The 12692-nt window shown below is 46.0% G+C and overlaps 1 protein-coding gene across 5 annotated transcripts in view; it reads right to left on the minus strand.

The window, feature by feature from the left end:
• The window catches only part of TNC (tenascin C), an 89095-nt gene that overhangs the window by 38165 nt on the left and 38238 nt on the right, over window positions 1–12692 (minus strand). For 3 of the 5 annotated variants that reach the window (XM_019656848.1, XM_019656852.1, XM_019656849.1), the window contains exons 8-13: window positions 12007–12192; window positions 11672–11761; window positions 9458–9721; window positions 1941–2213; window positions 1120–1392; window positions 238–510 (exon numbers count right to left, since the gene is read on the minus strand). In XM_019656848.1, coding sequence (XP_019512393.1) covers window positions 238–510; window positions 1120–1392; window positions 1941–2213; window positions 9458–9721; window positions 11672–11761; window positions 12007–12192 — 1359 coding nt within the window. The remainder of the gene's footprint in view (window positions 1–237; window positions 511–1119; window positions 1393–1940; window positions 2214–9457; window positions 9722–11671; window positions 11762–12006; window positions 12193–12692) is intronic. The other 2 variants (XM_019656850.1, XM_019656853.1) reach the window with 2 other exon arrangements.

Genomic DNA, 12692 nt, shown 5'->3' on the forward strand with positions numbered 1-12692 from the left:
GCGGGGTGTTATCTCTGATTTGAAGGTGAGAAAAGAAGGCTCAGAGACGTAAAACGACAGACCCAAGAATATTCAGCGAGTCAGGTGGAATTCCAACCAAGGCCTCCCTGAGTTACAGCTGTGTTCATGCTGGCTGTCAGCAACACTGAGACAGGCTCCTGCCACCTGGAGAATTTTCTCTGTTCCAGGGACAGGTTGGTTCAGTCACGTCCCTGGTCTGGGAGGAGGGTCCTATACCTGTGATGACCTCCACAGCAAGGGGTCGAGTCCTGCGGCCCCTGACCTCGCCGTGCAGGGTGATTGTGTAAGGGGTACCAGCCCTGAGGCCTGGGATTTCCACGGAGCGCAGGCTGCCGGGAACAGTGAGGCTGTGAACTTCTTTGACTTGGCCAGCCTCTTGGACCTCAATGACAAACTGCTCATAGATCCCATCCGGGGTGGTCCAGTCCAGTTTGAGCGCGTCCCAGCTAACCTCGGTCATTGTGAGGTTTCCCAGATCTGGAACCTCCTCTGCATTAAGGACAGAGAGGCTGAGTTATGAAACAAGGCAATTGCATGCTGAGATTCAGGTAAGATGGCAGTTTTGGCTAGGGTTGGGGTGAGTCGTCTGGCGAGTGTTGATTACAGATGCATAATTTATTTACAGCAGCTGGTGAGCACACTCTCATTGTTGGCACTAAAGCCAGGGTTTTTCTAATCAGCCTTTGGGAATGAAAGATAGTTCTAGGAATTGTTCACAACTTCCATTTTTGACTTACAAATGGGGCTTTGGGGAGTCCTTTGGTGTGATCTTACAGTGAGCTTAGACCAACTCTTTTTCCACTTGCAAATTGTGCTTTCCAACTTCTTAAATATGATGACTGAAACTTGCCTTGAAAGAAAAGTCACCTCTCACTTTTGTAAAGGAGGAGTTGATGGAATTTCCCATGGAATTGCCTACCATGCTATGACTAGGACTTGGCCATATAAGGGATATGACATGGGGACGGAAGCAGGGGTGATTCACTGGTTTTCCCCAAGGTGGTAGGGGCCAAATCCAATTTAGAGCAGGGAAGAGCCGTGATCCCTCCTGAGCAGAGACAATGGAAGGAAGCAATTTAACGAACTAGGTTAGAATACCTGTCAAGACTTGAACAGAGAGAGGGGTGGTGCTGAAGTCCCGAGTGACCCCGCGGATGGTGATGCTATAATGAGTGGCTGCTTTGAGCCCAGGCAGGTCCACGGACCTCAGTCCTCCTGGGACTGTGAGGTTCTGGGCTGCCTCTGCTGTGTCAGTCTCCTGCACCTGAATAAAAAACCGCTCATAGGCTCCTTCCGGAGCCGTCCAGTTGAGCTTGAGGGCATTCCAGCCCACCTCGGACACGGTGGCCTCTCCCAAATTGGGAATTCCCCCTGGAGAAGGACAGAGAACCAGTTTAATCATAAAATCACACTCCACAATCCAGGAGAACAGGCTTCCGACTATTTTTAAAAATAAAAGTAGATAAACATGCATCATGCAGCTTCCTAGATTTGTGAAATACAACAAAGGGGGTGAGGTGCAGGAAAATATTTGTTATCTTGTTTCGTTAAGGAACTGCCCTGACTTCCAGTAGACAAGGAGATGAGCTGTGTGGTTAATTTTTTTCCTTGTAGTTAAATGCCTTAACAACCCGTCCGAGGAGGGAGCCTGTTTGTGATGCTAAAGCTCCCTGCCGTTGTCGGGGCTGTGTGCATAGCCCCCAGGCTGAGCTCTGCACAGCTCCAAAGGGTGCTGTTCACACGGGGAGCAGTGTGAAAGCTGCCCCTGACCTGTGCACCCTGATAGCTCCCCATCCTTCGCCGCCACGGTGCTATAACTTGGGGCAGAACAAGTCCACTGAAAAGCAAGTTGTGTCTGATTATCCCTGGGCGGTTTCCTGTTGGGAAAAACAGAAGCTCTAGAAGAAGGTAAGAGGTACCTGTGGAGGCCTCGGCAGAGAGCACCTGTGTTCTATAGCCCCGGATCACCCCGTAGATGGTAACTCTATAAGGGGTGGCCGCCTGGAGGCCCGGGATGTCCACAGCCCGCAGGCTGCCGGGCACCGTGAGGTTCTGAGCTGCCTCTACCCCATTGGCCTCCTGCACCTGAATGACAAAGTGCTCATAGGCCTGGTCGGCTGCGGTCCAGTTGAGTTTGAGGCCATCCCAGCCAAACTTGGTCACGGTGAGGTTTTCCAGTTCGGGGGTGTGGTCTGAATAATGACAGAGATGGGGTCAGTTAAATCACTCCTCAAAAAAGGTTTTCTCCTGGGAACCCAAACATGGCAAACCCGCTGCCAATGCCGAAAGGCCACGGGGGCCTAAGTGCCGCGTTTCACTCACCACATTCCCGAACGGTGCTGTCGCCATAAAAACACCAACAGAAAAATCAGTAGAATATTTATTTTGCCTTGTTGCATTATTTGGGTTTGCCTCTTGGAAATGGTATTTTCCCACTGACCAGTGCCCTGTGGATTTAGAAAACTCTACCCATTTATGTTACTACTGCTCTGGGCTTTGGTTTCCATTTTGGAATGAGATCAGAAGAAATAGCCTTCGGCTATTCTTGGGATTCTTGGTCTGAGCTGTCCAGCCTTCTGTCTTTTTGCTCTTAGATTCCCTTCCTGTCCATACTTCCTCAGTCTCCTATGGAAGGCCTGTTTTATTGTCTCTTTATGTTGGGATTTTTGTCAGTTTCCAGGGCTCAAATCACTGCACATAAACTACTTCAGGGAGATCAGAGATACATCCACACAATGCAAGTAAGGCTGTACTGAGCAAGGCCGGGAGTATTGGCGAAACTATCCCTTGCTAGATAGAAAGAAAGCCTGGGAGAAGCAGAGCTTATTCAGCTCAGTTAAAATGGGATGTGCCATCCTTTATTCATCTCCTGAACATACACAGTACAATAAAAACCCTCTTGTCTGAATATGCCTGCAAGGTGATCATTTACCAAGGCTGAGTTTCAGTGGCTTTTGCATGGTCTAAGAAGAAAAAGGACTCTTCTCTGGACGTGGATCCTGTAAATAACAGAGTAAGAACTGCTTTGAATTCATTTAAAAGAGCAATTTTTTTTCCTCTATTTATGTCTTACTCTGGCAGCTAATTTCAAATGAGCTCTACTCGTATGTGTCCATTAAAGCAGGATTCTAACATGAATCCTAACTTGCAATTGGATTGAAGCTATCCTTTCAGAGGGGAAAACGTTGCTTTTCAAGAATATATTTCGTTCAGACTTTCCCAAGTCCTGGGGGTGTTCTTCCTCATTGTTTCACATTGCCAAAACTTAGGTCCCTTCCAACCTTTTTTTGCTCTAGAACAGGGGTCTGCAGACTACCATCTGAAGGTCAAAGCTCACAACTGTTTTTATATTTTTACATGATTGGAAAAAGCATCCAAACACGAAGACTATTTCATGACACATAAAAATATTTGAAATTCAAATTTTGCTGTCATAAATAAAGTTTTATTGGACACAGCCATGCTTGTTCATTTAGGTATTGTTGGCAGGTGCTTTTGTGCTGCAAAGGCATAGTTGAGTGGTTGTGGCCGAAGCCACATGGCCTGAAATATTTACTATCTGGCCCTGTAGGGAATATGCTTGGGATACCTGATCTTGAACTACATTCTATGGACTCCTCATTTAACCGAAATTCGTATCCTGAAGCTCACACCCAGAATGTTATAGCAGTTCTAACCACACAAACATGGTCTTGATGAGAAACAGAGGACTCAAAAGTCAAAATGATACATGTAGTTTGGGGGAAAGAAAGAGAGCATCAGCTACCCTTAAACCCCGAAGCCGTGCTTCCTTGCCCTTGGGATTTAAGCACAAATAAACTCAGGAGTATGTCCTTTTCAAATATTCCAGCAGCAGCCCTCATACATAGAAACGGAGGACAAAACCAATCTAAGCAAACCAGTCAGGTTAAGGAAATGGAGGCTAGGGCCCATCAACTTCTCTTCTTATCCCACTTGCCTCCTTTTTTTTTTTTCTTCCTGCTGTCATAACGGCTTGTCAGAAACTGAGCTGACATTGACAATTTTCCCCTTTATGTGGATTAAGTCACTGTCTTTCCTCTCCAGGGAACTGCCTTTTTAACCTGTCTCTCTCATTCTGACATAAAGCAATTTTTTGTTCCATGAAAGCAATTTCAGGTACCCGGCTGTAAGAGATATGAGAGTGACCTAACTCGGGAGGGAGGTGATTACAGATTATCTGCTAAATCATTGCAATAAAGATGGCGAGAGGAAAGGAAGAGATCCACAATGGAAAATGTCTCTTCCTGACAAGAACCATCATTTCTCTCTTTGAATCAGCTTTTTTATATGCCACTGACACTATTATGCAATACCCCTCACATCCTGCTTTATTTGTTCGTACAGTTGATGGAGTAATTTTCACCTAAAGTTATGTTGCTCGGTAAATACTAATAATCATGCTAATGATACTTCCACCCATATTTTTGGCTATTCTTGCTTTTTGGTGGGGGAGGGGGAGGCAAATCAAGAAACAGCATCGGTTTTTACTTAGCAAGCGGTGCTGTGGCTGTTTCTGTAGTGGGTGCTCTTGGGGCCCCACCCACATCCTTTCACTAAACAAATGCTAGTCCGATAAGTAAACATTGAAACTTCCATGAATAAAATCAGTAGGTAAACTAAAAGGAGAGGGATAGAAATTATGAAAAGAGAGGGAATAAGATGAATAAAAATAGAGCAGACAAGAGTTGAGGTGGGGACTAAGCAGCTTCTCATAATAAATGCAGACTCTACATTCCAACAACGAAGGACACGCGTGTGGGCTTGCTGCCCCAGAAGCCCAGGGTTTTCCTGGTGTAGCACACTCCATCGTTTGGCATTTCTTTATGAAAAGGCTGTTGTCTGTCCCTTACAGCTGTGCACTGGCATCTACCCTCCGAACAATGTCAGTGGGCCTGGGAAATCAGGATTTCAAAGTCCCATTTCTGAGCTGATAGCGGGTTGACCAGCTGGCCTGGTGGAATCTGTGGCTTCGTCAACTTTACATCTTCAGATTCCCACCATGTTGTAGACGGTAAAGGGGAGCAGAGTTCACCACTTCAAATTGCACCTCTTTGGGGACATTTATCATTTTAAGCTGGCTATTTTTAAGAAACTTAGGAAGAAACTTTGACCCTCCCCCTAACAGCTTAAAAAATTTTAGGTAGAGCATCTGCTCCAGGAAGGGAGCTTTCATCCCAGATAACTACTGTTTCATATGAACCAGGTGTGACAGAAGGACAGGAACCCAGCAAGGCCCCTTTGATCAAAGTCCTCTCTGTCCCATTGTTAAAGACAGCCCAGCACATAGTTGTTTACCAAACATTTGCTTCTGCATCTTCAAGTGAATTGCCTCCCTCCCCTTTGAAGTCCAAATTATTACCCTTCCTTTTGCCTTAGCTCGAGGTAGCATATAAGCTTCAATTGCCCAATTTGTCCTTGGGTCCATATTCTTGTGGACCCCCCCTCTTACGTACATACAGAATTAAATTTGGTTATTGCCTCCTGGCAATCTGTCTCATATCAGTTTAATTATTTGACCATGCAGAAGAACTAAGAGGGGAAAGGGGAAATCTCCCCCTCCCCCACACTGGTATGGAAAGATGCTTTTATTGTCTTTGTGTGTCTACATATCCTCCCTGCTTTATGCCCCTTAGCGCTCACAGCACATTCATGGCCTCCACCTCAAGAAGGGCTTCCTTGAGTTTATCAGAGTACAAATGCAGAGACAGAGGCGGGTTGGGAGAATATGCCCAACACACACTCATTTTTTTCAGTGCTAACAGGGATAGTACCCGCCTTCCTTTCTTCCTTTTCCTTCCTCCCTTCCTCTTTTCCTTCCTCCCTCCCTCCCTTCCTTCCTTCCTTCCTTCCTTCCTTCCTTCCTTCCTTCCTTCCTTCCTTCCTTTTTCCCCTTATTAGCCCTTCTTTTTCTCCCTTCCTTCCGCCCTCCCTCCCTTCTTTTTTTCCTCCCTTTTCTATCCAGGTTAAGCTTAATTTAAAACTTTGCAGGGGAATGACTTCCCTGTGTTCCCCTTAATCCTCAAGGGAGAGAATTTGGGCTGTTAATACAGAGGGAGAAGGAAAAGACCAGAGGATTCAATGGAAATCCTGCCCCTGGAGCAACTGGGACCCCCAAATGCTCATAAAGCACATGCCATGTGCCAGGCTGTGTTCAAGGCACTGGGAATGCAGCCCTGGATAAAAGTGACAGAGTCCTTCCATTTTGGTTGCTGGTAGGAGGCAGGCCATAGACGAATAAACCAACTACCGAATGATATCAGGCCACATAAGTATCATGAGGAGTTCTGCAGAAGCACGAAAGAGTAAATTAGGATGGGACACCATTTCATCTTGGTGGCCAGAAAAGTCTTTGGAGATGGCACTTGAGCTGAATGCAGTGAGGGAGATACCATGTGAAGACCTGGTAGAAGAGTGGTACCTAGGCAGCAGGAATAGCATGTGTAAAGGCCCTAAGGGAGGAGCAGGGTTGGCATCCTTAAGGAACAGTGAGAAGGCCAGGTGACCATGGTGAAATGAGCAAAGGGACCGCAGTGGGAGCACAGTCAGAGAGATGGGACAGGTCAGATTCTATAGGGCCATGTAGCTTGTGGTAGGGTCTTTAGATTTTATTTCAGGTGTGATGGAGAGCTAGGTTATGTATACTTTTACTTTGGTGCCACATCAAGGAAAAGGCTTTCACTTTGGCTCAATGCCATGGCTAGAGCCCTGGAATTCCCTGGGACAAATACTCTGGGGCAGCCAATTCTACACCTTCTCCATAAAACCCACAGACTATGAATGGCACTTTACAGACTTCTGCTATTAAGAATCTAGCGATGCAGAACTGGGAGTCCCTTTCTTCGGAGGTTTCAACCTAGAGCCCTTTAATATTTCAAGACTCATAGCCACATGGTACAGTTACCCAACAGCTTCCACTTTCCCTGTTTCTTTATTCTTCCCACGAGGCCAGGTGCCTGGACTTCTGCTTCTTTACATATTCCACAACACATCCTATTTGCGTCTTATGTGTTCATCCAAAAGCTCCCTACCATTTTTAGCCTTTCCTGATGCCCAAAGGCATCTGTGCTCCTGCTGTACCCTCTGCAACCCCAATTATAGCAAGCGGAGTGTGGCATTGTCTGTTTACTAGCTACTGAGTTCCTTGGAGCACAAACCTGTCTTAATTGATCTAGCATCCCCAGGACTTATCACAGAGCATGGATGTAGTATATTATTGGCCGTAGTAAATATAGGATACTTGGGAAGACAGAGTCCAGGAGAAGGAAAGAAACACCCACCTCACCTTTAATAAAATAAAATGGTTCTATGGGGAAAGCCAAAGAGAGAAATATTATGGAGACAATGGGGGACGAACCCATAAAAGGGACTTTGCACATTTTCCCTGTCATAAAGAAATGTTTTCAAATACACAACATGATTTCTGTGAAACAGCGTCAAGGAGGCATGGCTGGGGAAATGACATCACTGAACCCTTGGGATGCCAAAACTGGGCTCTGTGGGAGACAAAGTAATACGGGGCTGTGGTTCACTTGGAAGTTTTCCTGTCCTCGGGTTGCTGAGGCCTGGGCTTCCCTACTGGAGACAGGAGATAATTTGGCTGTAGCCAGAAGGTAATATGATTGAGTGAGCTAGGAAAAGCTCTTTGATACAGCATTTGTCAAACTCAGGGAAAAGCAAAGAAAGAGAATGAAATGAGGAGGAGGAGAAGGTGAAGAAGAAGCAATTCCCTGATTTGTTTTTCTGATTCTTTGTTGTCACTTGACACCTTATAATTAGCTGATGTTTATAAAGCTAAAACATTCAAACCTCTACCATAGATGGGTTTCTTCCTGATTCTATTCTGCCCTCCCTCACCTATGATGAAGCTTCCCCATCACAGTATTCTTCATGATCATCTCACAGCTTGGTGGGAAGCAGTCCATGCAGAGTCACTAGAATTGACCACTGGAGCTCACTTTAGACTCTCTGAAGAGGCTGCTCTTGGTCTACCAAATATCCCTTCTCTCTCTCTCTCTTTCTTACAAACAACCACAAGCCAGAAGACGACCTTTCCTAGACTTACTGGTGGCTAGGAATGGCCCATGAAGCCTGAGGAGAAGTCATAGCTGAGGTTTCCAGAAAGACTCATCTAGGAGGCCCTCCTTTTTGGCTTTGGATTTTCCTCCTTTGTGCTGCCTGGGACACAGATGTGAAGGCTGTACTGCAGCAGCCATATTGTGACATGGAGGCGACTTTGAGGGTGGAAGCCAAGGACAAAGACTAGTGGAACAGAAAGAAAGAAGAGTGCCTGAGTCCCGGATACTTTGGAACTGCTATGATAACCCTGAACCATCTGGCCTCAGATTCATTTCATGAGAGAGGAAACCTTCTAAATTGTTTACGTGACTATTGTTTGAGATTTATGTTATATGCAGATGAAGCTATTCATAAGTGACAAAGACTCTTCAAGGCATTTCCAAATTTGCCCATCATTTCAGCCCCTTTTCTGCTTATGGAGATTCAGTGGGAGTAATGTCTCTGCCATGACACTTTCCCTAGATGCTCCTGACCTCCCATCCCCCCATCACTCACTTTCCTTGATTGAGTTTTGTCTAATATTCTGAATATCTAGTCTTCCCCAAGGTCTGTGAGCAGAAGCACACAAGTCAAAATAATAGTGTGTAGTCCATGCCCCACTCTTCCTTCAAATATTAGCACACTGCAATGTATTCAGTGGGTTCTCAATAAATACTTATTAATTAAATTGAAACTAAAGACTAGTACTTGTAAAACCCTGAAGCATTAAGATTTCCCACCGATATATCTTGAGTATTTTGGAACCAAAATTATATGTGCATATTTTCATATAAGAAAACGAAGTTCACCTCTTAGTGACTAAGGAGAAAGAGAGCATGAGACGGGCACGGTGGAAAGCTCCGAGGACCACATGCAACTTTTCAGGGAACCTTAGAGGAAAGCAAAAAACCTGGAATAAAAACATTTAATGGGAAAACACCCAAAGAATTATTACCAACATCATGGTCATCTTGAAAAGAAATAAAATGAAAAGTAAATCAATTGTTAGGCGAATGGGAAGGAAAGATAAGAATCAATTTAATAAACTCTGTAAAATGCACAAAATTTAAAAAAAAAAGGAAAAGAAGAAAAAGAAGAAGAACCATAGACAAACACAAACACTGATACTTTAAATTCTCCCAGGAAGAAATATTTAAAAACTACTGTTGATCGCCCAGCAAGGGAACTTTGCTGAATCAGTTGACAGGAGAAAAAGAGCAGTGGGATTTAGAGGCCTCATGAATGGAGAACGGAGCATGTCTTCCCATCTGTTTTTCGCATGTGAAGACAGCCTGGCTGCTGGGTCCGCAAACCTCACCATGAACGGAAGGTTTGCAGGGAGCTCAGGGGACGACCTCACCTGTGGATGCCTTTACACGTGCGGCCTTGCTCTTGTGTCGGCCCTTCTCCGCTCTCAAGAGGACGGCGTATTCCCGCCCAGGTTCCAAGCCTCTTAGGACATAGGAGGTGGTGTCTCTGGGAAGCTGCATCTCAGCTGTCTGGCCTGAGGGAAGGCTGTAGTTGAGGCGGTAATGGTCAAACTTGGCCAACGGGGACCTCCAGAGCAGGGTCAGGGTGCTGTCCGTAGCTGCAGAAACCCGAAGGTCCTTGGGTGCATCCATATCTGGGAGGAAAACAGAGAGGTGGACACTCAGCGAGGCAGGTTGCTTCTGGGGCTGGAAGTCAGCTGGTTCTGGGCTGCAACCCCAGGTCTGTCATACAGGGCCTGTGTGGCTTCAGGTGACTCACCCAAGTGTGTCTCACTTTTCACCTGTGTAAATGCCGCTGGACATCACCTCATTGGATTTTTGGAAGATTAAAAAGAAAATAGTGTATATCTAATACCGCAAAGTGTTTCTCAATTAAAAGCATTTAGAAGGAGCTGACTATTGACATAAGAAACAATTTGGATGAGTCTCAAGAGAGTTACACTGAGTGGAAAAGCCAACCTCTAAAGGTTGCATGATTCCTTTTATACAGCATTCTTGAAACGATGAAATCACAGAGATGAAGAACAGATTGGTAGGGCTGGCAGAGTGGCGCGTTGGTTAAGAACTGGCTTGGGATGGCAGAAGGCCCCGGTTCGGATCCCACATATGAGGGCCAGTGACACTGCCCTCTACAGTTAACATGCTGAACAACAGGTCAACCTGGAGCTGGGCTGCCTTGAGTCGCCAGCTACCGCGTAGGCTGCAGCCCCTGCTGCAGTGGGTTGCCGTGGGCTACCGTGAGCGGCCAGCAGCCAGCGTGAGTGGCCAGCAGCCACCTTGAGCGGCCATCCAGAAGCCGGCGACTGATCTGCCTCGCCTGGGAAGAGCGCAATGATGGTGCCAACTTGGGCCAGTGAAGCAACGTCCCCCACAACTAGACTGAAGAACAAAAGGACAGCAACTTGTCTGTTCCTCTTCCCCAATTCCCCAGTGCTGTTCCCATCCCCCAATTCCCCAATTAAAAAAAAAAAAAAGAACAGATTGGTGATTGCCAAGGGGTAGGGATGGGGGAGGCAGGGAGGGGTCTGTGGCTATAAAAAGTATAGCAAGACTGATGGAACTATATATAGTTCCTAGTGATGTAATTATTCTGTGCCTTGACTGTGGTGAGGGATTGGAAAAGCTACACATGACAAAATTGCATAGAACTAAACACACACACACACACACACACACAAATGAGTGCATGTAAAACTGGTAAAACCTGAATAAAGGTGATTGATTGTATCCATGTCACTTTCCTGGTTGTGATACTGCTCTATAGTTACACAATTGTTACCATTGGGGGAAACCAGGCGAGGGGCTCCGTCCGGGAATCTCTCTGTATTATTTCTCACAATAGCATGTGACTCTACAAAGACCTCAAAAATAAAAAGATAAAAAAAAGAGTATGTAAGCGGACAGCACGGGCTCCTGCACAACGAGGAAGCTCAATGCAACATGATCTATGCTCTCTCTGCAAACCAGCCTCCCTTTTCTTCACAGTATCAGGGGGAGGTAAGGAGGAGGCTGGCAGAGAAGTAGAGAGAAGCATTTTCTTTTTTACAGATTTTCTAGGTGGGGGTGCGGTGGGGGGGACGGCGGAGGGGGGGCGGAGGGGGGAGCTCAAACTAAGAAGCAACTGACGGCTTCCAGTCAGGTGGCCCCTCAGCCTCCTCACCCACAGGCTGGCGCTGCAGGGCGCTATAGGTGAGAGCAGAGTCTGACTTAAACTATGTTCCTGCCACTTATAAATCGGTATGACCAGGGTATACAATCTAAGTTAGGAGATTTCCAAGAGAAAATGCCCCCAGATGTGTTTTGATTAGTCAACGGTATAAAAAAAACCCCATGGAACTGGTTACCAACTTAAAAAGTCTATAGATGTCTTATAAAGTCTGGTTCCAATTTTTCCTTAAAAAAAAAAAAATCCCATTCCCCTTCCTGTACGTTGGCATCATTCAGATGTGGCGTGCTTACATTACTTTTGAATTAGACATCTGGGCTCGATGAACCTAGGGGCGCCTTTCCCCTTGGGGTGTTTACTGTATCTTTTAAAGCAGGTTTTCTGCCAGCCCAGGGGTGGGGACCCAGGAGCACCTCACCTGTGGCCGCGTTGATGGTGGCTGGATTGCTCTCCTTGTCTCCCTTCACTGCAGACACTCCAATCCCATATTCAGTTCCTGGCCTCAGACCTAAGACACAACATGCAGGGTGAAATTCAGCCCCAAACTGGAAAGACTTTCACAGGATCATAAAAATGCCCTGAGCATGTCCCTGGAGGCTATGATTTCTCAATGTCTGGAATGTTCTACGGCTGATTCACGGATGTCCAAGCCAGAGCGATTGCTGGGAACTGCACTGTTTTCTCACTCTGGAGGGTTGTTGCAACATGGGGACCTGTCCCCAGGGCTGGCTGGGTCTGAGAGGCGGAGCTCACCTGTGAGTGTGGTCTTGGTTGTGGCTTGTTGGCTCCTTGGGACTTCGACCTCGGCGTGGTCCCCCCCGGAGATGGGCGCGTACTTAATTCTGTAACTGTCGGTGGCCGCTTTGCCGTTCCTCCATTCCAGGGTGATGCTGCTGTCTGTCTGGGAGACACGACGAAGGTTCCTGGGAGCATCCAGGCCTGTTTGGGAGCGGAAGAAACATTTGTGTTGAAAGCACCAGGCACCAGGGGAGTGGAAATCTGACAATTCAAGCTGAGATACGAAAGGCTCCTGCCATGGGAGAAAAACGGCAAAATCGCCCACGTAACTGTCTTAATAGCTGATGAACAAATCCAAACAAATATTTCACGGTTGGCACTTTTCCCCATTATTAATGTGTGTGATATTTTAATCATTTGTGTTTTCTTCAGATTTGGGGCTTAAGAAAACTATACAAAATCTTAGAAATAAGCTCTATGAGTTTAAGAACTGACCTGCTGTGTTCCTCACCGTATTTCTAATAACTCATACGGTGCTTACTGAGCTCTGAAAAAATATTTATCCAATGAGTGATTGACACTTTGCCATAGGCTAAGAGGTTAGGGAGCACCTTTGTCATTCATGTTTTCCATACACTGTATTTTATTACTAAAAAAAAAATATTTAAAATTTTTTACTAGAACTTCTGAGAATGGCAAAC

This window comes from Hipposideros armiger, unplaced genomic scaffold, assembly GCF_001890085.2.
Source record: "Hipposideros armiger isolate ML-2016 unplaced genomic scaffold, ASM189008v1 scaffold_267, whole genome shotgun sequence".
In the NCBI taxonomy this organism is placed as follows: Eukaryota; Metazoa; Chordata; class Mammalia; order Chiroptera; family Hipposideridae; genus Hipposideros; species Hipposideros armiger.